The sequence below is a fragment of the Varanus komodoensis genome, unplaced genomic scaffold, assembly GCF_004798865.1.
Source record: "Varanus komodoensis strain SLA01 unplaced genomic scaffold, ASM479886v1 scaffold45, whole genome shotgun sequence".
In the NCBI taxonomy this organism is placed as follows: Eukaryota; Metazoa; Chordata; class Lepidosauria; order Squamata; family Varanidae; genus Varanus; species Varanus komodoensis.
In genome coordinates this window covers 7071442-7097623 of record NW_025336011.1, presented here as the reverse complement: position 1 = coordinate 7097623, position 26182 = coordinate 7071442, and the positions used below count along the sequence as shown (strand labels likewise).

The 26182-nt window shown below is 45.9% G+C and overlaps 2 protein-coding genes across 3 annotated transcripts; both read right to left on the bottom strand.

Moving 5' to 3' along the window:
• Window positions 1–417: 417 nt before the first annotated feature.
• Window positions 418–9502, bottom strand: JOSD2 (Josephin domain containing 2). Its single transcript, XM_044444574.1, has 5 exons — window positions 8604–9502; window positions 7812–7998; window positions 5519–5644; window positions 4695–4889; window positions 418–2713 (listed from the first exon to the last, which is right to left on the bottom strand). The coding sequence occupies exons 1-5, from the start codon at window positions 8707–8709 to the stop codon at window positions 2629–2631; spliced, it is 699 nt and encodes a 232-aa protein (XP_044300509.1). The 5' UTR covers window positions 8710–9502; the 3' UTR covers window positions 418–2628.
• A 1733-nt stretch (window positions 9503–11235) lies between these two features.
• On the bottom strand, window positions 11236–25659 carry ASPDH (aspartate dehydrogenase domain containing). 2 transcript variants are annotated; one of them, XM_044444652.1, is made up of 8 exons: window positions 25580–25659; window positions 22435–22494; window positions 21506–21650; window positions 18829–18913; window positions 16586–16735; window positions 15367–15593; window positions 14160–14299; window positions 11236–12205 (listed from the first exon to the last, which is right to left on the bottom strand). In XM_044444652.1, the coding sequence occupies exons 2-8, from the start codon at window positions 22487–22489 to the stop codon at window positions 12168–12170; spliced, it is 840 nt and encodes a 279-aa protein (XP_044300587.1). In that variant the 5' UTR covers window positions 22490–22494; window positions 25580–25659; the 3' UTR covers window positions 11236–12167. The 2 variants fall into 2 exon arrangements, with proteins under 2 accessions (XP_044300587.1, XP_044300588.1); XM_044444653.1 differs by having other exon boundaries at window positions 22435–22633; window positions 25580–25618.
• Between the last annotated feature and the right edge of the window lie 523 nt (window positions 25660–26182).

The following is a 26182-nucleotide window of genomic DNA, read 5'->3' as shown; positions in this document are numbered from 1 at the left end:
ACATGCTCTACCATACAGCAGACAATCCTGTATGGGAAGGTGTACTTTGTCTATAGGGCTGTTCTGTCCAAGTCCATATTAGAGACAGAGAACCATGAGAGCAGAGAGTACTCAGAGCCCTTGATGCTGCTATTCAAGAGCACTTGACACCAGACTAAGCAAGCACTTGGTCGCTTGGGGGTGGGGGGATACTTTGTTTCTAGTTAGTCCCATATTAATGAGCATTTTCAAATTGTTGCCATATTGTTGAGTGATACATAAAATAAGGGGAGAAGAGGGTTACATGCACTTCAGCTCAAGCACACATGTAAATGCATACACACAACAATCAAGTATCAGTAAAGCACCTCCCTTCCAACATAGCTAAATATCGCTGAATGCTCCGGGTGTCAATTAAAAATGCAAGCAGATCCACTGTGAGATTAGCAGCATGTGTGTGCATTTAATATAATGGAGTTGTTATGTCAGCTTACTCATACATGCTTCCAAAGTCAGCACAGGACAGGTTGCTGCAGAAGGAGCGAACACAAGACGCAACCACATGGTAGAGCAGAGTCCTTTTGTAACAGGCTTGGCAGGACTGAAGCAATGATGTTCTCTGTGGGCGGGGGTCATGCCACTGTATGCGGAAAACTGTACTTTCATCTGTGAAATAGTAGAAGATATGCACCTTCCTCCTCCCACCTCCCACAAATGCCAAGATGGAACTCCTTGTTTACTTCTAGGTGAGAGATTTTCCTCCTACCCTACTCCCTCACCCTTAAAGCAGTCAGCCCAACCCTCCATACCTATAAGCTATGACCATCTCCCTTGTACGAAAGAATTGCACACTCTGCCACATTCATTTATTTTGCATCATTTATCTTCTCTCAGGTTGCAAAGAATGTCAACATTTGTGGCAGTGGTAAGGAGAAAGGCATAAATTTTGGAGGACTGTCATGGGAGCTTTAAGGACTCAAGCAGTGCAGTAGCTTCCCACTGCCCGATTGCTGGGCAGCCCTGTGCTCGTTTCTGACCTTTCAAAAGAAGCTTTGCATACTCCTCTGCAATTTTTCCTCCTCAGGCACAAGGGATACATTTCCGTATTATAGGGAAGGAAAAACAAGCAGCATTGGCTTCCACTTCTAGGAAGATCACTGCCTCTATCCCTATCCTGCACTTTTAACCGTTGGGTGACAGGCAAAAATTCACTAGGCCCAGGGTTCCTCCAAAATATACTGTTGCTGGGAGAAGCTTCCCCGCTGAATTTCAGCCAGCAGGTAAAGGCAGGGGAGCTCCATTTAGTGCTCACCACCTGGGGTCTCAAAAATTGCTCTCAGCAGTCTAGTTCAGGGTTCCAGCATAGCAGTTCTTCACAGATCCCCACATACTCCCCCCACTTTTTAAAACTTCATTCCCAGCTAATTCAATCCCTTACCTTTTCTATTCCCTGTCTACAAAGTATTTCATTTTCCCTGCCAATGCCATTACAGGTAAGACCCGAGAGAGGGTAGAAACAGTCTGACTTGTTCCACCAGGAGTAGAGTAGTAAATATTGAAATGTGGGCTCTTACCCTGACAACACCAACCACAATGCCCCCAAGGACAGTCCAAAAATTCAGGCAACTGTGTTGATCCATTTCAAAAAAACAGTTTTAGCTGTTTTCATCTCCACCAGAAGCAGGTGGAAATGAGGTCTTTATTGCCCATTCAAGATCAGGCCACCCCAAAATACTCTGCATTACACCAAGGGAATATATTGCTGTTGGGGAGATACATACTTCCCCCACTACAGTGAGGTCTGAAGCAAAGCTCATTGGGGACACGGGGCAGGGATGACCGCTGTGGCCTTGGGGGGTAAAAGTGCCAGTGTAGGGTTCCTGCCACTTCGCCACAGAGCCCACTCGGTTAAAGAGCTGCTTTTAGCTTGAAATCTCCCAAGTACTTTCTCTACTCTCACAAAGGTCCCTCTCAACAATGCAAGCTTTGGCATGATATCTTTGGCTCCTCCACATGCACCCTCTCTTCCGATATCTTTCAAAGCAACCCCTTTCAGAACCATGAGTGGACAGATTTAAGGCAAAGACAAAGAAACTGTTACTTATCCCAAGAAACCCACTATGTTGCATGAGCGGAAATGGCTATTTTACAAAAAGATCAGAGCAGTACAGAGAGGTCCGCTAGCCATGAGGGTCAAATGCTAAACCTCCACATTGAATACATACACTATTAAATGCCACATGGGTAGGGATTAAAAAGGGGATGAATATCATTGTCAAGTCCTGCCTATAAACTCCCCAGCTCAGAGGGATTCAGTTGGCCACTGTCAGAAGACCCCTGCATGACTATTATGGTCTAACTGGTCATGTCAGTAGGAGACCCTCTGTTATTTAGCACCACCTCCTTTATTCCATACTATCCTGGGACAGGCCAAGTCTTTCAAAACAAAGGGGGAGAAGATGGAAATGCCCAATTCCTGGGGAAGGAGAGGGGAAGGCAGCTTTCAGAGTGGCAGTGTAAACAGAAACACACTGCTCCCACTCCTCTCCCAACACATGCAGCAACTGGCACAAGCGAGATGGAGCAGCGTGCTTCAGACCAAAGCCCAGGTGAAGTCTTGGGTGCCACGGATCACCTGACGGTGCTCAGTTAGTTCCCAGCTTGTCCCATCTCCTGTGGCACAACCAGCAGCAACTCGCAGGGGCCCTGAGATAGCACCTCCTGAAGGAATATCCTGCAGCAGGGAAAGAGGAAATCATGAATCTAACATAGCTGCTAGAGCAGGACCCCAAATATGCCTTCCCAGAATGCCAGCACCCCAGCAAGCAACAAGGCAGCTGCTCTCCAATTTCAGCCTTGCCCCTTTGCCAGCTCCCACCTAGAGGCCTCTGGCCCGTCCAGCTCAGCAGCAGTCAGACCTCACCCAGAGTACAACACATCAAAAGGAGGAATGACATTCCAGAGGAGTTACTGGGCTGGCTTTGAGCAGAAGACAGGCAAAGCACTGCAGTGCCTTTGCAGACAAGCTGGCTTACAGTGGCTTTTGAGGGCAAGAGGTCATCCACTGAGCCTTTATGCTTTGATACTCCAGCAAATGTTTAGATTATAGATGGCATTCATGCTTCACACCCCCAGATGACCAGATTGTGCTCTTCACATTCCCTGTCTTGCATCTCCTTACCTTGCTAGCTTGGTTGATCCCATGTTGATCCCCTTCCCAAGCTCTATGCACACAACCTACCAGCTTTTCCCAGGATATTACAATAGAATATGTTCTTGTCTGCTAACCCCTTAGACCACAAGAAGTTGGTTTGCTTCTATTTGAAGTTATTTTATTTTATTTTAAGCTGATCCTCCTGCCTTTCCGCTGTTGGATCACCACAGCAGCTGGCAATCCCAAAATAAGTCATCAAGTAAAAATTGCATTGATTAAAAATATTGCAGCACACAATCAGCATTAACAGAAAAAGGAGCAGCAATGGAGAAGCAACAATTGACAAGAACACATACATTATTACTTGTCAAAGCTCAACAAAATGAAGTTTTGAACTACAGCTGCAAGATATTAATCTATTTTCAGGGCTTGGGGTAGAGAACAACTTTAAAAAGTGGCCCAGTCATTCAGCAGATTTTATAAATGAACTTTGTTATTTTTAATACGATTATTGTAAAAAACTGTAGATGGCAAATGCCATTATAGCAGAAGTATCCCCTCCTGTATAAGGAGGAATGTCTCTGAAATGCTGATGGATACAACACATGCATGAATCTCCCAAAAAGCACACAAAGAAAATATTATTTTGCTTCTATTTTATCTTTAGCTATAACTGTATGAAATTATAGCTATAGCTATAAACGTCTGTGTTTTATACTGATATGCGAATATGCAAACTTATGCAATTAAACAACAGTAGAACCCTGTCTATGGTTTACTCCGAAGCAAATGCCACCATGTTCAATGGACCTTACTCTCAGGTAGGTGCCCCAAAGACTGCCACCTGGTTTCTTTACTTGGATACAAGTCCCAGTTTTAGCATAGTGGCTAAAAGAAGAGACATGCCAAAAGTATCACTGGAAAAAAATACTGCTTAAGACAGGGCAGTGCCATGCAAAAGAGCCCACAACTTCCAATACTACACATCTATGGTCACTTGGCAAAGTACTTCAATAGCAACCTCCAGGAAGGGGGCCTGAACTCCTGCCAGCCCCTGTCGAGTGGTCAGTGACTAGGGATGTGGGGATGCAGGAGTTCAAACCCCTTCAAGGTGTGAAATCCACCACTCCCAAGACAGAACAAAGTGGCACTTCAGAGACCCTGGTCCCGGGCAGTTCTAAGATGGCCTCAGATGTGTGCATCTGAATCATCAGATGTGTCCAGGCTGAAAAAGGTGCAACACTTACCATTTACCATGTCTTATTATCTGCAGCTATGAATTTTCTTGTCCTTTAATAGAGTTTTCTATTTATTGTATGATATGCTTTTCTGTAAGCACCTTGAATTCACATTCAGAGCAAGAGGACAGAATAAGAACTGTAAAGCGAACAGAGAGACATTCCTAGAGTGATACCAAGGGCAGGAGGCCTGGGGCTCTCCAGATGCTTTTGGCCACAACCCCCATACTCCAAAACCAATGGATTATGTGAGCTCTACCCAAAACATGTGGAGGGCATCAACTTGTAAATTCCTGAATTAGACCATCACCAGCCTACCATACCTGAGATCTGCTTCACTGCCTATTGGAGCCGGAGCCTTCAGCTTGGAGTCAAGGTTGTAGTAGATGTCTTCATGCTGACGCACAGCAATCCAGTGCCGACGTCTCACAGGAAGGGACAGGAAGCCCAGACACACATTAGATGGGACGTTGATGATGAACCCAAAAACTCCTGCTAGGGAGAGCTGCTCCAGGGGCCTAATTCAGAAAGATATTCATGGAGTGCGGCAAGGAAAGCATAGTAATCCAAGAGCAGTGGTAGGCAATGCATATCCCACCCAAAGTTGCTGGAAGGCAGCTCCCGACAGCTGCAGCCAGCAGAATGAATGGTCAAGGATGATGAGAGTTGCAGCCCTCCAGAGGCTGCTTGAGTTCTAACTCCCATCATTCCTGACCTCTACTGGCTGGGCTGACTGGAACTGTAATCCAACAACTTGGATCTCCCCCTCACCACCACACAGCAATATGAAAGTGCAAGTACCGGACTTTGCCTGTTTCCCCTCTGTCCTCCTCATTCCATTTCCCTTTTGCATAATGCAAATTAGAAGGTAAGCTATAATTGTTAATGGCAGGCTACTGGCAAAATGATGATAGAGGAATATAAGTGAGCAGAAGGAAGAGAAAAAAGCCTTGAAAAAAGGAAGGGGCAGACCCTTGGCAATCCAGCTTTCATAGTGATAGAAAGCTTGCAGCTGCTTGGAGCTTGCAAGGGACTCGTGTATACCGGAGGGGAAAAACAAAATAAACCAGCCATCCCCATCCTTGAAAACACCAGGCTGGCAATGACTGGCAGACGCAAAGATGGAGGCAGAGGCTCACTCCCTGACCTGCGTTTGTCCCACCAGATGGCTTCTAGCCCAACACTTTGGAGAGCTGCCATGATGACGTTGACATCGTAGTTCCCTGTCCCTAGAAAACTGCGGTGTGGGTTCCATCGGGCATCAGGAGCTAGCCTATTGGAGGAAAAATGAAAAAAGGTCCCATTATATGTAACATCATAGCCCTGGACACACATGGGAGAAAAGCTGGGGTGCCACTACTCTTAATGGCCCCAGCCCTGCTCCCTTGTTGCCCCTTATTCCTAAAGCAACCTTGCAGCAACGAAGGTCAGGGATGAAAGGAGCTGGGGACCAAACAATGTGGAAGGCTCCAATCGGAAATGTGAACACCTGTTCTAACCCTTGATTCCCTTCTTCCTTTGCCATTTCTCCCTCATGTTAGCCCAGCCTACCCTCTCCTGAAGCTTGGACTACAATTCCTATCAGTTCCACCACTATGATGGTCTGTGTGCAGGGATAAGAGGGCCTGTAGTCCACAGCATTTGGAAGGCACCAGTTTAGGGAATGCTACACTAAAGCACTATACTCATTGATGTCACTGTGTTAATTGTGGTCATCTACTAGCAGCAATTTTATTCTTTTCCTGCAAATTTAGGCTCTCTTAACTTTGTCCAGAAGGACATTATTTGGCTTTTAAACCCGTATTTCACACATTAGTTTCATTTTGGTTGTTGTTCGATTCAAGGTGTCCAGGCCTTTATCCCTGGAGAGTTGCTCTGGAAAGCACATTGAAAATAAAAGATGTATACTTCTTTCTGTATAACTGTTGTCTTGGCTTTTCCAGAGAAATATTGTACTCTGGGGAAGTCTCACAGGCTCCTACTTGCCCCAGAACAACACTGCATAAATGAACTATAAATCAACAGATCTATACTGCAGAAGAAGCCGTATTTCAGATGCTTACTTATGTGGCTTGCACCTGTTCTATTGAAGTGGTTACAGAGCACAAGGTATTATCTGGATGGTGCTAATTAAAATGTCATGATGACCAATGGTCTTAAATGAAACTGTGTCTCAGCGTCTTGTGCAGGAAACCGTGGGAGCTGCCCATTCTGCTCATCAGGGATGCTGGCTGGACTCTCCCATCCGTGATGAGCAAGCTGAACCAATGGCTTCGAGGCACATGAAGAGAAGGTCCCCCATTCAGAAAGTGGCAGATGCAGGTTACATAGAAAGGAGTCTGCAGCATTCCTTTGCAGAACTGCTTTCGAAATAGATCCATTTAGGATCAGCAGGCAAGTTCAGTCAAAACCTGCACCATTCCCACAGTACCGTGGCAACCATCAAGTTTCCATTTGACATGTCAGGAAGATGTAGAAGGATGTGTGTGTGGAGCCCTGAATTTACTCCAGTTCAGCATGAATTTATATCCTGTCTTTTCTGCTCTTGCCAGCAATCCAAGGCAGTTTATATAGTCCTCCTCTGTTTAGAACTTCCAGTTTTCTAATTCTCATGATTATAAAAACACGAAGTGATACATTCCATACTCCAAGAAGTCATCTATACATGTCCCTGAAAACCAAAACCCAGACACATCTGAATCACCTTTTCCTTCCTACTCAAAATCTAGTCCAATAAGGACCAACAACTAAATTATAACTTACTTTTAAAAAATTCCTAAAAATTTAACCTGAAAATTAAATAAAGATTAGTTTCCATATACCACTTCTTACAGTTCCTGCCCACATTCATAACTGGCACCTATATACACATGCAGGCCTGAACATCACTCAGGACTAGCCACCTGCCAGTTTTCAGAACTGCAGCACGTTCACCAGTCCAAATGAATTTCTCCCCATGTTGCCATCATCCGGTTTCCACATTCTGCAAACTCTCAAGTTTAGAACTTGAAATTACAGTCATGTTAGTGGATACACTTATGCAACCTCCACTCATCCATTGGTGTGTTTTCTAAGTTACTAATTTTGAGCCCATAATTGAACTCCCCAGTATTCTGAAATAAAATAATAATAAAATATTTATTAATATACTTTAGTTTTCCTTTGGAAAACTAAACCAGATGTCTGTCAGAGGATGGTTGGGGTAGTGGTAGTTTTCCAGTTCGGGGGGGGGGGGAGCTATACTAAAGATAGCTATTTATAGGGTTCAAATAATTTAGAGCCACCTTCCCCAACCTGGTGCCTCCTGGATGTGCTGGAATACAACTCCCATCACCAAACCCATTGGGCTGGGATGATGTGAGCTGTAGTCCAACTACACTGGGGGTGGGAGATATGCTTATAGTGACAGAAACATCAAGCCAGATACCCAAGCCAATTACCTCTTGCAAATCTCATCAGCTGCCTCCTGGGTAAAAAGCCGTTCCTGCAGGACATTGTTGAGGGCGTGGACTGCACAGAGCTCAAGGCGCTGCCGCTCATGGTAAAGTCCAGATGCCTCGTTTGGTCTGGGGTTGCTGGACATCACATCCACAGAGGCCCGAAAGGCTCTCCCCCAAGAAATCAGCCCTGGAGACAAAACCCAATATGGATCACAAAGAGGAAGAAGGCAGACAAAACAATACAGTCCCATTAGTGGCCTGCAGCCAAACATTCGGCCATAATTTAACAGTCATACATGCTTACTGACAAATGCTTTGCAAGCCCTGGGTTGATGGGCTCTAGCCCCAGCCTTTGTCCTACAGCCCCAGATCTTTTCCATAGAGCTTAAGCATCAATAGATGTCAGTAGAATTTTTTTCTCAGATTACCTCCCATGAGTAGTTTTCAAGAGGCAGCGTAGCTGGAAAGGAAAGAATTAACCTTCCTCCACACATTTACCACAATTCAGCTTAAAAATAAAGTGACATTTTTCTATAAGAGCCAGTGGGGAGTTTTTCTTAAGTTAGATGCCATGCTGCAGCCCCGGGAGGCAGGGAGAGGTTTCCCATGGATCGTATTTGGAGAGGGAAGGGATATCCTTCCTTGGCTCATGCAGCAGGACACCCTAAAGTCCCTCCTCCATGTGACACTGAAAAAAACAAAAACAAAACAAAAGTCTTCCACTTGCGTCCATGGAAAGGTTAAGCCCAGAATCTTTTCTACATGCACAACGGTGGCTTGGGATTTCCTCACCTCTGCCCCTCCTGCCCGCTTGCAGGTCTCCCGTCTTTCCCTTCTGCCTCCAGCTTTTCCTTGCCCTCTCGGCTTCTTTCCTCTGGCTTTCTCCTCTGCCTCTCATTGCCACGTGTGGCGATCCTCACCCCTTCTCCCTGCCTTCTCTTCCACCCTTCTTTTCCCAGGCTCTTTTATGCTTGTTGTGCACCTTCGCGGGGATCACAGCAGCTCGGCCAATGGCAGCTAAAGTCTCTCCTGCCTGCCCCACCCTATTCCGACAGGAGGAAGGCTGGCAGAGGCTGCATCTGGCTCTCCCAGCCTTCTCCACACAAAACCCCAAACACGGCATGACGCAAAATAGCTCCAAATTGCACCCAGGGATCCCTACAGCCAGAGGCACACCACGTACTCTACAGGTGGAGGAGCAACACGCACCCTAAACTCCCGGCATGTCTACACATGTGTAGGATTGCACCTTTAACCTTAAAAACTGTAGCCATGAGAGTAATGAAAGGGCTGGCATTGCCACACATGCCTACCCTGATCAATATGCATTTGAGTGAAATGAGTATCCTTGTCCGTGTGGGTGTTTATTAGTAGGAAGCCACAAGCAGCAGTCATCATAGATATTTGCCATAGGTATTATAGTATGTAGGCCATAACCTTCACCATTACCCCATTTCTGTTCCAACAATACTGAAAATCCGCTGAACAATTCCATTCAAAGCAACCATTTCTCCACAACCCTAAAAAAAAGATACCTACATTTAAAGAGCAGAAACCTGTTTGTCTGCTTTACCAGTCAAAACAACTCGACTACACCGCACAGAGACGCGAGTTTTCCAGCCAACACCCGACCTGCTTAAGTCCCAAGGATAGGGTCGATCCATTTTAACAACAGGTTGTAAAGTAGCCTTGAAAAGTTAGAAGCTATCAGCATATGCGGCAAGAAACCAGCCCCCGGACTTACTAAGAAGCTCGCTGCCCCTAGCCCAGGCGTCTCCAGCCGGAGACCCTCCAGGAGTGTTGGAACACAATTCCTATCAGCCCCAGCAAGCGAGGGTTTCCCTACCCAATCGAAGAAATTAAGTTTCTAGAGACAAGTCCGGCGTGTCCACAGACGCACCCTTCTCCCTAAGAAACTTTCGCCTACGATCTCGTTCACGAGGATTAGGGGGATCAGCATACTCTGTACATGCTCTACAGTACCGATCCTCATTCAGGGCATCAAAAGCAGGTGCCTGAGCTTAAAGGACACCCTAAGACTATCCTCTCACGTTCACAGCCTCCTAACTTGTTTTGAAATCCCTTCCACCGAACACCCACTTTCCATGCCGCCCAGTTTGTGCCGCGGCAAGGCAAAGAAAAATCAAGAAACAAAGCGACCTAGAAAAAACATATCTTACCCTGAAGAAGCTGGAAACCCAACGAAAAGTACCCCCTAACACCATGACCGCCCCCAGAAAACGGTTTGTCTTAAAGGCCAAGCTGACAGTGCAGAGATGGGAGAAACTACTCCTCCCAGCAAGCGGAGGACGGTACATTAGAACTACAACTCCCGGCGTGCTTCATGAGCTAGCCGGAAAGTAGATAGGGAATCATCGTCCCAGAATACATCAGCAAGGCATTGGGAAAACTACAGCTCCCGGAATGCACTGGGGGAGAAGTATGGAAGGAACTAGAGGTGGGCGGGGGGCGCAGTTCCTGGCAAGAGGGAAGCGGGTGTAGAAGCTTTGAGTTTCATTGTGGCACGGGGCCCACTACAATTCCCAGCATGTAGCGCGAGGCTGGCTAAAAGTGTAATTAAAATGTACATCTCTCGTACCTCTGGTTTTTGGAATGTCAATGGTTTCGTTCCTTTCTCCAGGACAGCAATACGTTTTTCATATATAATAGCCCAGCCTTCCTCAACTTGATGCCCTTCAGATGTTTCAGCTTATAGCTACCAGCACTCCTGACCATTGGTCATACTGACTGAGGCTGACGGAAGTTGGAGTCAAAAACAGCTGGCGGCTGACAGGGTTTTCTGAGATTTGAAGTCCGAAACATCAGGAGACTTAGCTTCGACCCACCCCTTCCAAGGACCACAGCCTTCCCCAAACAGGTTATATCTAGGACTATTGAAACAAGCACTTAATGGCCAATTTACCCATTACATGAATCAGCCATTAGGTGTATGTGTCTGTTTGTTCCAGCAGTCTTAGGTGTAACCTGAAACCTATGTGACACATAGTAGAACAATTTCATTTAAGTTTGCTGCTCTTCCTCCATTGCGTTTGAACACTCTGACCATGCTTTCAACATTAAATTAACTGATGCACTTCCCCATCCCAGCCTTTTATATCCCCTGATCAGGAGGTCTCAAAAGTTTGGCCACAATGTTGTGTATGTTTGATTGCTCCTAACAGAAATATAGTCTGACCATGACATTTGGATTTTTTTCTTAAAGAACTCAATGAATTCTGTTTACTCAGGAGTAATTCTACTGAGGTCTGTAAGGGTTATTCCCTAGAAAGTATTCTTACACTGATAAGTTAACTTGGTGGCTGCCTTAAATCAAAATACAATGTCAAGAATAAAAAAGCAAGTGGAATTTTAAGTATCATGGGTCTAAAAGGATGGGAAAAATGAAGAAAAAACAGTCCAGTGGTTTGCCAAAAATATACTTTTATTTATTTATTTGTTTGTTTATTTATTTATTTGCAATGAATATTCAGGAAGGCAGATCAGACTCTTTCCCTAGTCTCTTTAGCTTCTCACTTTCTCTAAAATCTCCATGAATTACAAGAGAGGCTCTCTCTGGTTGACTCTTTTATGACTTGGTCTCAAGGAAGCACACACTGTATAATATCCTTAAAGTTATTGTGATGTGAATGGGTGGTGGGAAGGAGGCTAGTCTGCTGATGGACTGAAAATTCTACCGGGCTTGGTGTGGGCAATCTGTGGCCCTCCACATGTTGTTAGACAAAAACATCCATGGAATGTCCTTTCCCGGCAGGTATGCCTGTGTCTTTATGTTATATATTTAGTTCCCAGGTGTCTCGTTCTGAAACAGGCATATCACCCTTGTTGTGTTGCTCTGATGATTACTTTTATCTCTGTCTCTTTCATATTTTAAATATTTTAATGTTTTAATTTTTAACACTTTATTTGTTGGAGTTATTGCTTTGGTGATTAGTTGTATTTGTTTATTTTTATCTTTATAAATGGCTCCAGGGACATCTGCCAGTTGGGTAGTTTATATATTCAAGCCTGAGCATAGACCATTCAGGTTGGGGATGTTAGGAGCTGTAATATAATCTGGAAGAGAGTTGGGGATGATGGGAGTTGCAATGTAGCATAATCTGGAGGGCACCAGGGTATGGAATACTGATTTAAAGAAAGAGGCCAAGGTATAGCTGTAGCCATTGTTAGCTAAATGTTTCTGTTATTGAGGGACTAAAATCACAGAGGGCAGGAGGAGCCAGTATGTCAGCTTGATCAGTTGTTATTGTCTTTCCTTTCCTTCTTTCCTTCTGTTACTGAACCTCTAGTGCCAACCAATATCCTCAGCATGTATTCTTGAGAAAGTTGTGTTAAAGCTCAGCAGAGATAGACTCGACCGCCATGACCTTGGCATACTGCAGAAATGAAAAGAGAAGAGCTTAGTCAGAGCCCAGAGAATTGCATTCTTCCCCCATAAAAAATCGGCCTGCCCACAGAGTCTCCACCATATTTTCTGGAGTAGGACTTAGTGTTTGGCTCTGTGTGAACACTACAATTCTATATACATCTGCAGCTGGCTCCCAAGTAAGTGGGTCAAAGGGTTACAGTCTTTCTTGTTCCAGGCTTGACACTGGTGTTACTTCCACCTGCAATGCTTTCCTGAATTCACTCCTCAATTGTTGGGTAGCTAACTAAGAAACTTAGCTCTCTAAAACAGAACAGCCTCAAGAAACTCTAGAGTCAGCCTCCTGACTCTACCCATATACAATGAAGTCTAATGCCACCTAGTGACTGAATTGTATAATGGCACTATCCACTCAACTGCCTAGTTCTTTGGAACACAATGCATTTGTCATAATTTTCACAATTGAACTCTTGTAAGACTTGTACTTCCTAGGCCATGGGAGGGCATCTCGGGGAGGTTTGGGAGCCATTTTCACCCGTCACTGGTCACAGCATCCATGTGACCCAAAAGTGAGTAGGGGTCCCAGGAGGAGTGCTAGGGGGTGCTTGTGGTCCATGGGTTGCCGATGCCTTCACTAGAAAGGTTCAACATAAATTTTCTAAGAATTTTAATGAATAGCGGAATCTGCATAAAAGGTCAGGATGGGTCCAAGATGCATCATCCTGTCCTGCATCGAGTGCTTAATGATGTCTGCACAGTCCTAGCATCTCACTAGGCCTTTTCTGGGTGGTAAAGGAGGATATAATTCTACTAATCAGTTTTTTATATGACTCAAGGGTGGACAGCTGTTTTGGCCCACAACTTCCATCAGTCACATCCAGTATGGGCAATGGCCACAGATGACAAAAGTTATATTCAAAACCATCAGGTCATCAGATTTTAGAAGGATGCAGTCGGGTGGCCAGATGGGAAACTGGAAAAACTCCGGCACTTTCAACAGTTCCTTAGAAGAGGAATTTTCTGCTATCAGTATATGAACCTAGAAGAGGTGGCTTGTTACATAGACCTGCTGAAAGGCCCTCTTTTACACAGCCATTAAAGGTGCAGGAACTCTGTCCTCTTTTGCACCTGACCACCCTATAAAGCAGGAGTATCATTTTTTCTATTATAATGCAAGCATTAGGATTTGGATTAAAAGGCCCAAATGGTCAAGATTAGGATTAAGAAATGGCCAACTTTTCAGGACCGTTTTCAGAAATTATACTGGAGGTACAGAACAGCCAGAACACTGGTGTACCTTATGTGATTTAGTTAATATAACCATATGTGATTTAGTTGCTTAATGAGCAATTAGGTAAAACATGAAACCTGCAGTAAAATGCAGTGTTTCGGTTCAGGGAGTCTGCCTGCCAGCCATGTCCCTGTCCAGGATACCATTACGCGCACAAGCACGTGTGCACACACGCTACATTCTCTGCCAGCTGAGCGTGTTTACTTATTGTAGTGCTGGTTGATGTTCCACCGCATCCCCCAGGTTGTATGTACTTTTGCAAACCTTGGGATTTCTCTGTGCCTGCAGATAGATCCCTTTTTGCATGGGAGGTGCGGCTTTGGCTACAGAACAGCAAATAGTGGCATACAGGATACTGCCTGTATTCTCATCCTTACATCTGCACAAGTAAAAGAGCTAGAGACTGCCTTTTGAAGAAGAAAATGAAACAGAATGGAACAGAACGAGAAAAGAAAAGAGAAAGCTGGAAACACAAGGAGCCACGTGGGACATCACTCAAGAGGCCTGGCTCTTAGAAGTCCTTCTGTGGCTACAACTCTGCAAAAGATGTCTTTATTTAAGATGCTGTAGCAAAGGATAAAGACACGGTTACTGTGCAAGTCATTATTTAAGCAAGCTGGTGCAAGATCAGGAGAGTTAGCAGATTCCGGGTTTGGGAAGGTTCTGTCCTTACCCAACAGGCTGCTCCAGAAAGCAGCAAATGTGGCTGCCCCTGTGACAGCCCCACTAGCAGCTGGGTTCTTGCGCTTGGTGCTGACGGAGAACCCGCCTGGTCCAGTTGCCTCAATCTCTACCACGTGGTAGTTGGGGAGGCTGCAGTAGAGAAATGCACTCAGTTAGACTTGATGGTGTAGTGGCGCTGTTCCCTTGACATTGCTGCTCCCTTCTAACTTCGCTGCACGCTGGAGCTGGAGGAAAGTGGCTTTTCCCAGCTTCCAGATTATTGCTCTGTGTTATAATACAAAGTTAACTCGTGATGGGTGGGTTTATTGACTTGCAGGCAAAGGGCCAGTTTTTGCTTACAGTGAGGGCAATAAGCCATGGTCATATATTTTTCCTGCTATGCATGCAGGTTGGATCTCCTTGATTACTGTTGCTGGCACTTGTCATATCATGCAAACCCAGGCAGCATGGTTTATTTCTGGGGGCAGCAACCCTCCAATAACCCATCAATAGGCATTAGGTTATTGGAGGGTTTCTGCCCTTGCAAATAAGCATTGCCATCTGGGTTCCCGTAACACAGAAAGCAAGGCCAGCAAGAGTAATCAACAAAATCCAGCGGGCATGCCTGGTGGGGTTAACAAGACACTGTGGCTTATTAACCATGCTGTGACTGTGCAAACTGCGTCAAAACTGAGCTCTCCTTACAGCATGACAGCCCTCCGTGGGATATTTGACCCATGGTGAGGCTTCAGGGAACATGTGCCCACCATTCTGAATATGTTTGCTGACGATTGTCGTGTTGCATGAACCCAACAAACATGAGCTATGTAAGGGGTGAACCCATGCTAACTGAGTTCCTGTTATTCAATAAAGCCTGAATGGGAGGTTGGATATGCAACATGGCACCTACTGCAGTCCACCACAGTCCATGGTGTGCCGTCTGTCTTTCTTCCAAGTACTGGAAGCGCCTGGAAGAATCTGGGGCTGATAGTCTTACCATCCTGGAGACATGGCAAATCCATCTCTTCCTTTTTCGTGCAGTCTCAAGTCTCTCCAGCCAAACACCAATATGCTCAGCGCTACACTACTATTTGCCAGTTTGCTATTCTGTTAATCTCAGCTGATCCTAATACGCTTGGATTATGCCATGCACTGCAGCCCTACCATTACATCAAGTGCTAACATGTCCACAGACCAGGTGGGGTTAGGGAACTCACTCAGGATCAGCAATGAGGCAGCCTTTCACACCATCGAAGCCCAGACTAGGGGCAGCCATACAGGCTGCTGCCATGGTGTTGACATTGTTGGGAGCCAGAGGACACAGGCTACGCACAGGGCCACTGTATAGCACCACACGCCCCTGCCGGGCCCCTTGGGCAAGGTTCCTCAGGTCCCCCGCCAGCCGGAAGCTGTCAGGGTGTTTCACCATGGTGACTGTTAATGCCTAGAAAAGAGGTGGGGAGGGAACCGGAGTCAGAGAATTGACATATCCTCAAATTTCCCTTCCTTTTAGTTGCTTAATTTGTAAGCTCCGTGGGGCAGGGGACAGCCACACACCTTGATGGTGTAGAAGACACGCTAATATGACTAGCAAAGATAATAACCAATAGCTTAGCCTAGAGTCTGTCTTCCTTGCAGAGTCAGTATGAGGATCAAATAAGAAATGTAAGAATTCTAAAGCAGTGTTTGTCTACTTAGAAGCACTACAGTAATTGACAATAGCCCTTTGAACCCGAGGTCATGTCTGTGCCAAGGCACTGCAAACCTACAAGTGGTTCCACCATGGAGAGCTCTGGCTGTGGGGCAGTACAGAAATGAAATCCTCCTCTTCCTCCTCCATCATCATCATCATCATCATCATCATCATCATCTGGTTGTGGGTTAGTTGCTTCCCTACATAATCTGGCCCCATGCTATGCTAGGAGCTTTGGTCCACAGCAGGAGTGGGCAATGTGTAGCTCTCCTGGCCCTTTTTGTGTCCTGCCACCCTTTTCTGTTATACAGGAATCAAGAAACATGTTTTTTTTTTTTTCCATGAGATGTTGGCAGCAGGGAGTAGGGATTCCTTGGATTCCTACATGAGCTTCGGAGGCTGCGAGGGCCAGGGCTTTGGAGATAAGCATTGTTTGAGGGGGTAATATCTGTGCTGAACTGTATATTAACCAGGCAGTATTTCACTATAGTACAAGAGCCTTCCACCTTGCTGAAGCTAAGCAAGCCTGCGACCGGTCAGTGCCAGGATCAGTGACCTGCTGGAGACCCCATTAAGGCTTTCTTGAATTTCATCACAGAGGAACAGCAGTATATAAACGTAATAAATCCTAATAATCCTCGCAGTAGGTCAGCTGCTGTCTGCTTCTTCCTTTACTCCTCTCACTCTGCCTTCCCATTTCTCAACTCTGCCTTCCCATGCAATGACCCTCCCTGGGATCTTACCTGAAGCATCCCTGCCTCATCCAGTCTTTGGATGTCTTGGCCACCCCATAATGCCCCACTGGGGATATAGAGGGTATGTCCGGTCTTTCTTGCAGTTTCACGCAGTTTCAGCTCTGTGCCTAGATCCGCCAGGGCTGTTGGTGAGCCCACCTAGTGGACATAGAGATGTTTGCAATGAAGTGGCTGGAAGTTGTGAGTGGCAGAGAGGACCCAGAAACGCGGAGCTTTCATGTCCCTACCTATTTGCTTAGCAGTGCCAGATAGGACTGAACAGATTCTGTCAAATCCATTCCAGCTGTGTTTCATAGATTCTCAGGCATCTTTTGTTCTGTGCCCCAATCACAGATAGGATTGGATTTTTGTTAGGGATGTGCAAGGATTTCAAGGCCATCACTACATCTGGTGGTGAATTTCATTCCTTAAATCAGGGGAGCTGAACCTCTTCTAGGCCTCAGGGAATTGGGCAAATTCAGCTGGGTTCAGACAACATGTTAACCTACATTTCAACCACAACCCACAGCTCACTGACAAGTCATATTCAACCCTTGAGTACGGGCTATCAAGTTGTCTGTCATTGAGGGTGTCTTGCCCAGGGGCCCTCAAAACTTGAACTCAGCTCTGCCTAGGAGCCACGATTCCCTCTTCCTCCGGGAGAGGAGAGCACTGACCTTGGAGAAGGAAATCTGATCTTGGATCTCCTCCATTGTGGAAGCATCCTCCATGCAGTCAGAGTCTCATCTCAGGGGAACAGGCACATCAGAGATGTGCCATTAAGCTGAAAAGGAGGAGCGATGGACCCATGGCCCTCCCAGCTTCACTCCCAGGATGTGAGCTGCCCTGAAGCTCACTTGGTAATTTTGGGTTGGTTCCTGGGTGCGTCTCACAGGGTGCTGTAATGATAACATGGAGGGGAAGAGGGGGACCATGTAAGCCATCTTGAGTTCCTTGCAAGAGAAAAGAAGGGATAATAAATAAAATTAAGCATGGTCCTTGGCATCAGCGCTGCCTTGGGGGTTTTGAGGGCCCTGGGGCAACACACCCCTTCCTAAGTGAGTTCCCTTCATTGTCATCACGGCCACCTCCAGTGAACAAGTGCCATCTATTGCTTCTTACCACCACCACCAAGCCCAGGATCTGCACTGGGACAACAGGCAGGTGAATCTGCTGGTGCAGTGGAGAAAAGGAGGAGCAATCACAGAGTGTTCTCTGCCAGGGGGGCCCTGTTGACATGTGAGCCCATGGCAGTTGCCCAGCCATGCTTACCCTCGATGCCGGCCCTGACTGCTACAGCCATTCATAAATGCAGTGCATTTATGAGGCCGTTTGGTAGCATTCTTTGCAGCATGTCCCCCTCTATAACCAAAAAACTGGATCTGGATGCAGATCTCTGAAGGGGAGGGAAGTAGTTATCTATTCCACTCATTCACAACATTCATTGAGTGGACACAAGCAGTAGCTCACAGAGTTCTTGCATGTATAAAATGATATGTGACCTGTAAAGCATTTTGTACATTGACAGCAACATCTGGTGCACATTTACTAAGAACAAAACCTCACTGTGAGCTCAGCGGGACAGAATCCACTGCAACTTTGAATGAATTGTTAGCCTTTAAAAAAGAAATAGTATAGAATCATAAATGATCAACCCAGAGTGAAATTTTGGTGGCATGCAGGTTAAATAATACTCAGAGATAAAAAGACAGAAAACATTAAAAGTGAGGAAGTATGATCTTGATGTGAAGGTCATTTGACCTTGTATGTGATTGTAGGAATTGGCCAGAAAGATTATTTTCACTGAAAGAAGCAAGAAGAGGAAACTCGCCCACTCGCCTTGAAGAGCCTGTGCTTGCTCAGGGGACAGAATGTACTGGTGCCAGCTGCCTCTCTCTGGAGCAGAGGTGTTACATCTCAGGCCTGCAGAAAAAATTTGGCCTGCCTGGATTCCCAACTGGCCCTCAGTGGTTCTCTTCTGCATGTCCCCTTCCCCTGATCCCACTCTTTTCACTGCAACCACTGATCTTTTGGTGTTTTCCTAATTTTACACATTTCCCCGCACCTACCTGGTCTAGGAGGTCACGACACCTCTCCTAATACTTTGTTACTGGCAGCAAACACTTTCAGCTGAAATATGCTGACATTTTAGCTCTGCCAGCCTCTGGAAAGCAGCTCCCAAGAGCTTTTCCAAAATGGAATTCAGCCCTGGACCTCAACACCCATACTCTGGAGGCACTTGGAACCCTCACCATGAAATCTGCAGCTTGGAGAAAGGACTCCCCATGATTTTGGGCAACGCACGGATGTGCCACTTCAACAATGATGTCGGCATGGCTTTGGAGAGAGCAGACAGACACAGTAAGAAAGCTAGATCAGTACTGATGTCAAGCCACTCTCGGTAGGTTGTTTTCAGTACACATGGATAAATCTATCCCTGAATTCATAACCATTATATGGGATCAGCAATTTCATTAGGTAGACTGAAGCAGCTAGTGCAAGCAGGTGATGCTAAACCTTGGGGAGCGGCACTTGTGTGACACCCAGTTTCCTTTTGGCTTTAAATTAGCCTTCTGAACTGACAGTGTTGAGGTCAGATTCAACAGCTCGTCCAGTGGATTCTGTAGAATGAGGTGGGCTGGTGTTGGGACACCTTGTCTTTTGCCTCGGGCAGCCAGATAGCTTGAGCCAGCTTGGTCATTACTGAGACATACAGTGTACAACTTACCTGTGACTGACATTTCCACAAAGGTGTATTATGGAAAGGTTACATTAGCATGGATACCCCATATAATTTTGCAGGGATGACCTCATGGAGAGATTCCGGAAGGATGGGTCTGAAGCATGCTGCCATCTCAAATCACGGGATACATGATTAACCCCAGAATTGCTGAAGTTACAGGTGATGTGCATCTCCTCCTCCTCCTCCTCCTCCTCCTTGACTCCTCCTCTCTCTCTCTCTCTCTCTCTCTCTCTCTCTCTCTCTCTCTCTCTCATTCCTTGTTATTGTCTGTTTTTAGTCTCCATTTTAGCTATTTCAAACTGCTTAATTTTGTCTGATTTTATGATATTTTTTATCATCCCTTTTTATGGGCTATGTAAACCACCCGGAGAGCTTTGGCTGCGGGGCAGTATTGAAATGAAATGAATGAATACAATAACTACATCTCTCCATTCCTGTGTGGATATCCAGGGCCTAACAATATATGTGTTCCTGCTCACTCTGTGATGCTCCTGGGGAGCCTGGTGGGGATCCACTGCTCAGTCTCATGTGCCCCCCCCCCGCAATTAAAAATTAACCACATCAGCTCCATCTTGGAGAAGCAACCAGAGCTCAGTGGTAGGATACTTCCTTTCTATGCAGAAGGTCCCAGATTCTGGCTTTCCAAACAGAACAGGTGTCAAGTTCCAGGAAAGATGCTTTGCCACCTGCGATCAGGGGAAGCCATGGGCAGCCAGACTGGACCAGAGGTGCAGCACCTGAGGTTTGGAAGCCAAAGCTGGCCTGCCTAGAATCTCAATGCAACCCTCCCAGGATAGCCATGCCCCTTTCCTCAACCACTGACCTTTCGTTGGTTTCCTAGCCTTTTTCTGCAATTGCATCTCCTCCCATTCTTAAAGGTCACAATGGACTCTCCAATCCTTTTGTTACCAGCAGTAAGAGCTTCAAACTAGGATATGCTGCTAGTGTTGACCTTACCACCTTCTGCATTCAACCTCATCCACCACTGGAATGACCCCCATCCCAGGAGCTTCCCTGAAACGGAATGTGGCTTTTGGCTGAAAGAGGTTCTGTGTAGCTGGAGAAGTCCGTGCTGGGCTAGATAAGCAAACAGTTTCACCTGCTTTCACCGATTTCTCTCTGTGGAGGCCCTTCTCTGGGTGCCACTGCAAAAGGGATTTTGTCAAGAACCTACAACAGGGAGGGCCTTCTTGGTTGTGGCACCCCATTTCTGTAATGCGCTGCTCAAGGAGGTTAGCTAGCATCCATACTATTATCTTTTCAGTGCCAGGCAAAGAGATTTTTCTTTTCAATGACTGCTTTTTAAAAAATATTTTATGCATATTTATTGTTTCTCATTTCTTTTTCTGTGCGGGCTACCTTGAGAACTTTTGTTACTGAGTGGCCTCTAAATAAAAATGAAGCTGCCTTGGCCCGCCTAGTTCAAGACTGTCTACCCCGAGGTGGGTAACATGTGGCCTTCCGAACGGTTTGGTCAAAACCCCTATTTGTCCTAGCAAACACACCCAGTGATAAACGATAGTGGACGTTGTAAGCCAATCATCTGAAGGGCCAAGAGGTACCCACAACAGGCCTACATGACCTGGCAGTGATTCTCAAGAATCTCAGGCAGGCTCTTTCCCACACTAACCTAGAGTGGCCAGAGTCCAAATCTGGGATTTTCTGTATGCAAAGCTGGTGCTGTGCTTGTGAACGCCAACCTCATTATTGATGGTTCGTGCAGTCCCAGGCATGTCTGCTCAGTACTCAGCCCCACTGCAATTCAGTGAGATGTACCCTCAGGTCTCTGCATAGAGCAGCTTCACCAACCTGGTGCCTTCCAGAAGTGTTGAACTAAATCCTGCACCATCCCCAGTCAGCATAGCCAGAAGTTGTAGTCCAAACATCTGGAGGGTACCAGGTTGAGGGAAGGCTGGCCCAGAGGGCTGAAGCCAGAGCATTTATGGGATGCTGCCATGCCATGGATGGACCTCCGTCTTCTCCAATCTTGTGCTTTCCAGATATTTGGCTCTCTATCTCCTATCAGTCCTGGACAGTATGATTGTTGGTCAGGAGTGTTAGGAACAGTAGTCCAAAACAGTCGGAGGGTGTACACAGGGTCATATGTGCCTGTAGATTTATGGTGGGTTCATTCTTCTTATTTTTGCCCTGCCAAAAACCATCTCTGGCTAGACTTGCTTGCTCACCACTCCAAGAAATCAGTCAGATTCCGCAACTGCAGCTCTGCTGGCACTGTCTCTTCCAGCTTCCCCGCATCCCGGTTCCAAACAAAGGCCAATTCCAAGCCATGTTGGAAGCCATTTTCTAGGAGCCGTTTCACTAGATACTGGCCTAGAGAAACAAAGTGGGAAAAGAGCATTGCCAATGTAGAGATTGGCTCTGTTTCTTCCATATCCCAGTCTGTTTCCTGCAGAGACACAAAAATCATCTCCAAAAGCTTGGCATGTTTGCGTGAATTTCTCTGATTCTTGTCAGAATTCATCCCCCAAGGCTTTGTGTCACTAATGGAAGAGTCAGAGACCTTCATGTCATTAAGGACAGGAAAAAAATAAACCACATCCCCAACATTCCTGGGAGAGAAGAATGGTCTTTGTGTGGCAAACAAACTAACAATGTAGGCTCCCAGGTGAACCTTCGTAGGAAGGGCATTCTATATTCATTGGTATGAAGAGAAGCCCAGCTAGCTAACCAGTAGGCTTTCTTGCAGGATATAAAGCAGATTCCCCGGGAAGGGAGAGTGCCACTGTGGCCCACAGAAGGACTGGCATGGAGGACTCATCATCACCAAATTCATGAGCCAGACCACCAATTTTCAGAAGATATGGCAGTGTGGTAGGATTCTAAAACTAATGCTCTGTTCCCCAAAGTAGGACACAATAAAATGGTTAATAAAATTGTTCATTCCTGGTTTTTAATGTTGTTTTGAAATTTGTTTTAAAAATCTATATTACTACAGGACATTGGACAGTTTTGCCTGAGGTGGGCACACATAATGGTGGTGGAATCCACGTTTCCCACCTGCACTAGTAAACCAAAGTTTGATATAGGAATTCATGAGACCCATCTTAACATTATGATGGACAGAAGAGGGAAATTGTCAAGATGTGCCACATACCTAGATGTCCATAGCCCACAATTCCAACGCGCCTCTTCCTCAGGCTACCAGACATTTTTCCTGCATGTTATAAGGGTGGGGTGGGGGGAGGGAAGAAGCAGCTATGTAAGTCATATGGTTCATCGCTGAGAAGAGTCTTGGTGCTTCATCTTTGCCCAGACTTGCAAGGGGAAAAATAACAGTGGGAAGACTAAGAGAACTGCAAATAGAAAAATCAATGGTAGTGTTGTTTACATAATACGTTCTGCATTCAGCTCTCCCTCTCTGTACATATGCAACTCTCTCTCTCTCTATCTCGATGTACACAGACAGAAAGAGCTACTGTGCCATTCGCTACTTCAACAAGGAGCAAGCTCTTTGAATAGAAGAGCCAAGTCTTCATCGCTGGAATTTTGCAGCACTCCGTCACTTGATCAATTGCTCACGGCAGGAAGTCTGTGTGAATGGACTTCATTGCAAAACATTTGTATTGGAAGGCTAAACTGCACACAGCATTAAATATGTAACATGTGACTGCTCCTTATCATTTGGGCTGCTTTAGCATAAGCAGGCAGGAGCCCAGCTTCAATCAGAGCCACTGTGTATGAGTAGGGCAGGGTTAGGGGTCTTAAACAAACCAGCCTTCCGTAGATGCCAAGGCAGTTTCTTCTAGTTTTACTCTCCGTAGTGGCAGGGTGTGAGTGTGTGGAATTTGGAAGGGAAATCAAAGTGGCTGGGTTGGAAGGTTTAAACCTCCCCCACCCACATGTGGGGGTTCTGATCTGCTTGCACTAAGTCAAACAAAATAGTGAGGATCAGCTGCCCTCTTTGCATTCAAAATATTTTGTAGTTTAGCCTTGCAATGCTATGCTCTAGATCAGTGGTCCCCACGTTTTTTGGGACTGCCACCCCCTTTCTTCTTGGGTGACAACCCTAATGCCTCCATGCCTCTTTCTTTATATTAGATCTATTGCTCTACTACAAATTTTAAACAACCAAAAACCCAGCAGCCCTCTGGATCTTTCCATCGCCCCCTTTGGGAATTACTGCTCCAAATAGATGACCGACTCACACCTGCAAGCCATCATTTGTGGGTGTCATTATCAGGAGATGGACATGCCCACGAAACAATCCTAAGAAAGGATGATGGTCTTCCTACCCATCCTTTACATTTTTCATGCCCAGGTTCTTGCCTTCCACCTCCTCCCCACCCTCCACCAAGAAAAACCATCTGCTTCTCCAGGCTTCCTACGGATGGCATCCAACATTACATGAGCAATATCTTCTCATACAATGAATGCTTTTTTTCTCCTCCTCCCTCCTCACACCAAGACAGGCAGAGCTCTTTCCTCTATTTGAAGGTGTTTTCTCTTCGAAGTCCATCCAGTCCAAGTCGGTTGTAAAGAAAAGGAGCTGCGAGAACGGCTGTTGCCCAGCCACACCTGGGCAGCAGCCTGAAGGGGCTGCAGGTCACCCGGGCACAGTCTTTGATCCTATGGTGAGAGGTACTGTACTTCTTTTTAAATTATAATTACTTCTACCTATTTCTAATACAGTTATATTAGCATATATAAATGTTATGCAAATTATTAATCTCTTTTGAAGTGATAATTTCCTCTTTTTTGACAATTCATATGTGGCTACCCTAGTTGAGAGACCCTCTGGTCCTGCCTTGGAGGGAGAACCATGAACAGATACAAGGTTGAGAGAGATTTGATTGGCCTGCCAGGTCCCTGGCCCAAATCTATATACCAGGGCCCTGGCTCTTCTCTCCCACAGCCCTGAGCACCCACTGGTGCCAACAGGGGGATTTTTCATCAACTTAATTGCCATACAGGAGTGATTTTCAAAGGATGGACCGCAGCTGCAGAGGGAAAGGTGAGCTCTTCCTTCTGCACATGCTGCAATCCCCACCCTGGTGCTAATGATGTTTTCCCCCAGCCTTGTTTTAGATCCTTTCTCTTTTGCTCTCTCTCTCTCTCTCTCTCTCTCTCTCTGTGCATGTGTGTATCATGATAAAGCTTTCCAGCCACTTTTTAATTCACTTTTTTAACCTATTCACAACCATTACATTGTCATTGGAGAGGAAATACTGATTTCAGTTGATCCAGAGGATTGGAGGGGCAAATTAATGAATTAATTACATTTGGCATGATTTGGGTGGGAAATCAATTTGCTGGCTTTGTTGTCCATGAAACTTAAAGAATGCTTAGTAATTATCCTAAATTTGTATATGCACAATATGTACATCTTATGCAGATTTGTGGCCCATGGTTCTGGGCCTGGCATCCTTTCTGTGCTGAGCAGGGCCTCCCTTGACGGTGATGTCTCTTCTGGTGGCCACAGCACACTGCAGGATACAACTCTGTAGATCATTCCCTCTCTTTCCAGAGTTCCAGTGGTGGTACCATTTAAGGTAGCCACCTAGGCATCTCCAGAAAAGAGGAGATGCATCACACACAAAAAATGGACCAATGAGGAAGCACAGCAGGTTGCATAATTTTTGCATATGCATGTTGATATGCACCACCACAGCTTTAAAAATAGCTCATTTAAACAGATATGCAAGACATCTCACTATAGTATGGAAGAGTGTGACCAGGTGACCTGGGTGCCTCCCTGTCCAGGTGCCAATGCCTGATCAGCCACTTCAAGGCCTCTTCCTACCCCTTCTTATGGCTTTCTGGCATTGCATGAGACTTGGACTGGGCAGTGCATCAGATAGAGGATGCCATCAAACAAGACAGTCATCTGGCCAACCTTCAAGTAGAGGTCCTTAGGGACATCCTAGTCAGGAGTGAGCATGCTCAGTGGCCCTGGAACATGGCCTGACTCCTGGGGATGGGGAGAGGAATGGACTGGCTTGAATCCTGAACACAGAGCCAAGCACACTACAACATACTGAGAACGCCATCATGTTGAGTAGGCCAATTCCCCAAGGAAGGAGACCTTGTCCAAGGGCCCTCAAAAACCTGGAGCCTGCAGTGTCTGTGGACCCCCTCCCCCAACCTGGTGCCTTCCAGCTAGGGCAGTTGTCAACTCCAGTGACCCTCAAAGAACTCTCTTGGCTGAGGATGATGGGAGTCATAGTCCAGCACAACTGGAAAGCACCAGATTAGGAAAGGCTGTTCTAGACTGAACCCCTCCACTTTTTGAGTTGACTCACCACGGTTCGCTGTACTTATTCTCTGGCTCTCGACAGCTGCAGATCCCAGCAAGAAACAGAAGAGTGATGTCTCTTGGTGCCCTTTGGTCAATCAATCTTTGGGAGAGGTTAATGATTAGCCCAGGCTGAGCCTGGAACCCTGTGGGGGAACAGGCTCTTGGTGAACAGATGCTAGCAGGCTTCCTTCCTAAACTCAGGTGGCTGGCTTCAGTCCTAACAACAGCATAAAGAAATTACTTTAATGTGTGAATGTGGCCTCTCAGATTCATCACTGCAGGCTGAGTTTCCACACTGGAAGGCTGCCAACCTGCCCTCCACAAAAGAGAAAGGATCTAAACAATCTGGATGCATACTACCACTAAAGAATTACATTTTCTTACCTCACATCTTAGACTGGGATCATAAATACTTTATTAGTATTTCATTCCATTACTCATGATGTTAATGACTGAGTTCAGACACTATGATAACCCACACTCAAAGGTTAAGTATTGGTTGTGTATGAGTTGTGGCTAAACCATGGGTAATTGTTGAAATGTGGGTCATTGTGCCATGATGAACCAACCATGGTGCACAACCAAACAAGAAACCATGGCTTCTTTT

Coding starts and splice junctions, on each gene's coding strand:
- ASPDH (XM_044444652.1), bottom strand. CDS start 22,489: ATGTCTGGTAGCCTGAGGAAGAGGCGCGTTGGAATTGTGGGCTATGGA. Junction 21,651..22,434: donor TGTGGGCTATGGACATCTAG/GTATGTGGCACA, acceptor TTGTTTCTCTAG/GCCAGTATCTAGTGAAACGG. Junction 14,300..15,366: donor TGCCTCATTGCTGATCCTGA/GTGAGTTCCCTA, acceptor TCTCTACTGCAG/CCTCCCCAACTACCACGTGG.
- JOSD2 (XM_044444574.1), bottom strand. CDS start 8,709: ATGAGAGGCAGAGGAGAAAGCCAGAGGAAAGAAGCCGAGAGGGCAAGG. Junction 7,999..8,603: donor AGCGGGCAGGAGGGGCAGAG/GTGAGGAAATCC, acceptor TTTTGTCTCCAG/GGCTGATTTCTTGGGGGAGA. Junction 2,714..4,694: donor GGCAGTGAAGCAGATCTCAG/GTATGGTAGGCT, acceptor TCCCTGCTGCAG/GATATTCCTTCAGGAGGTGC.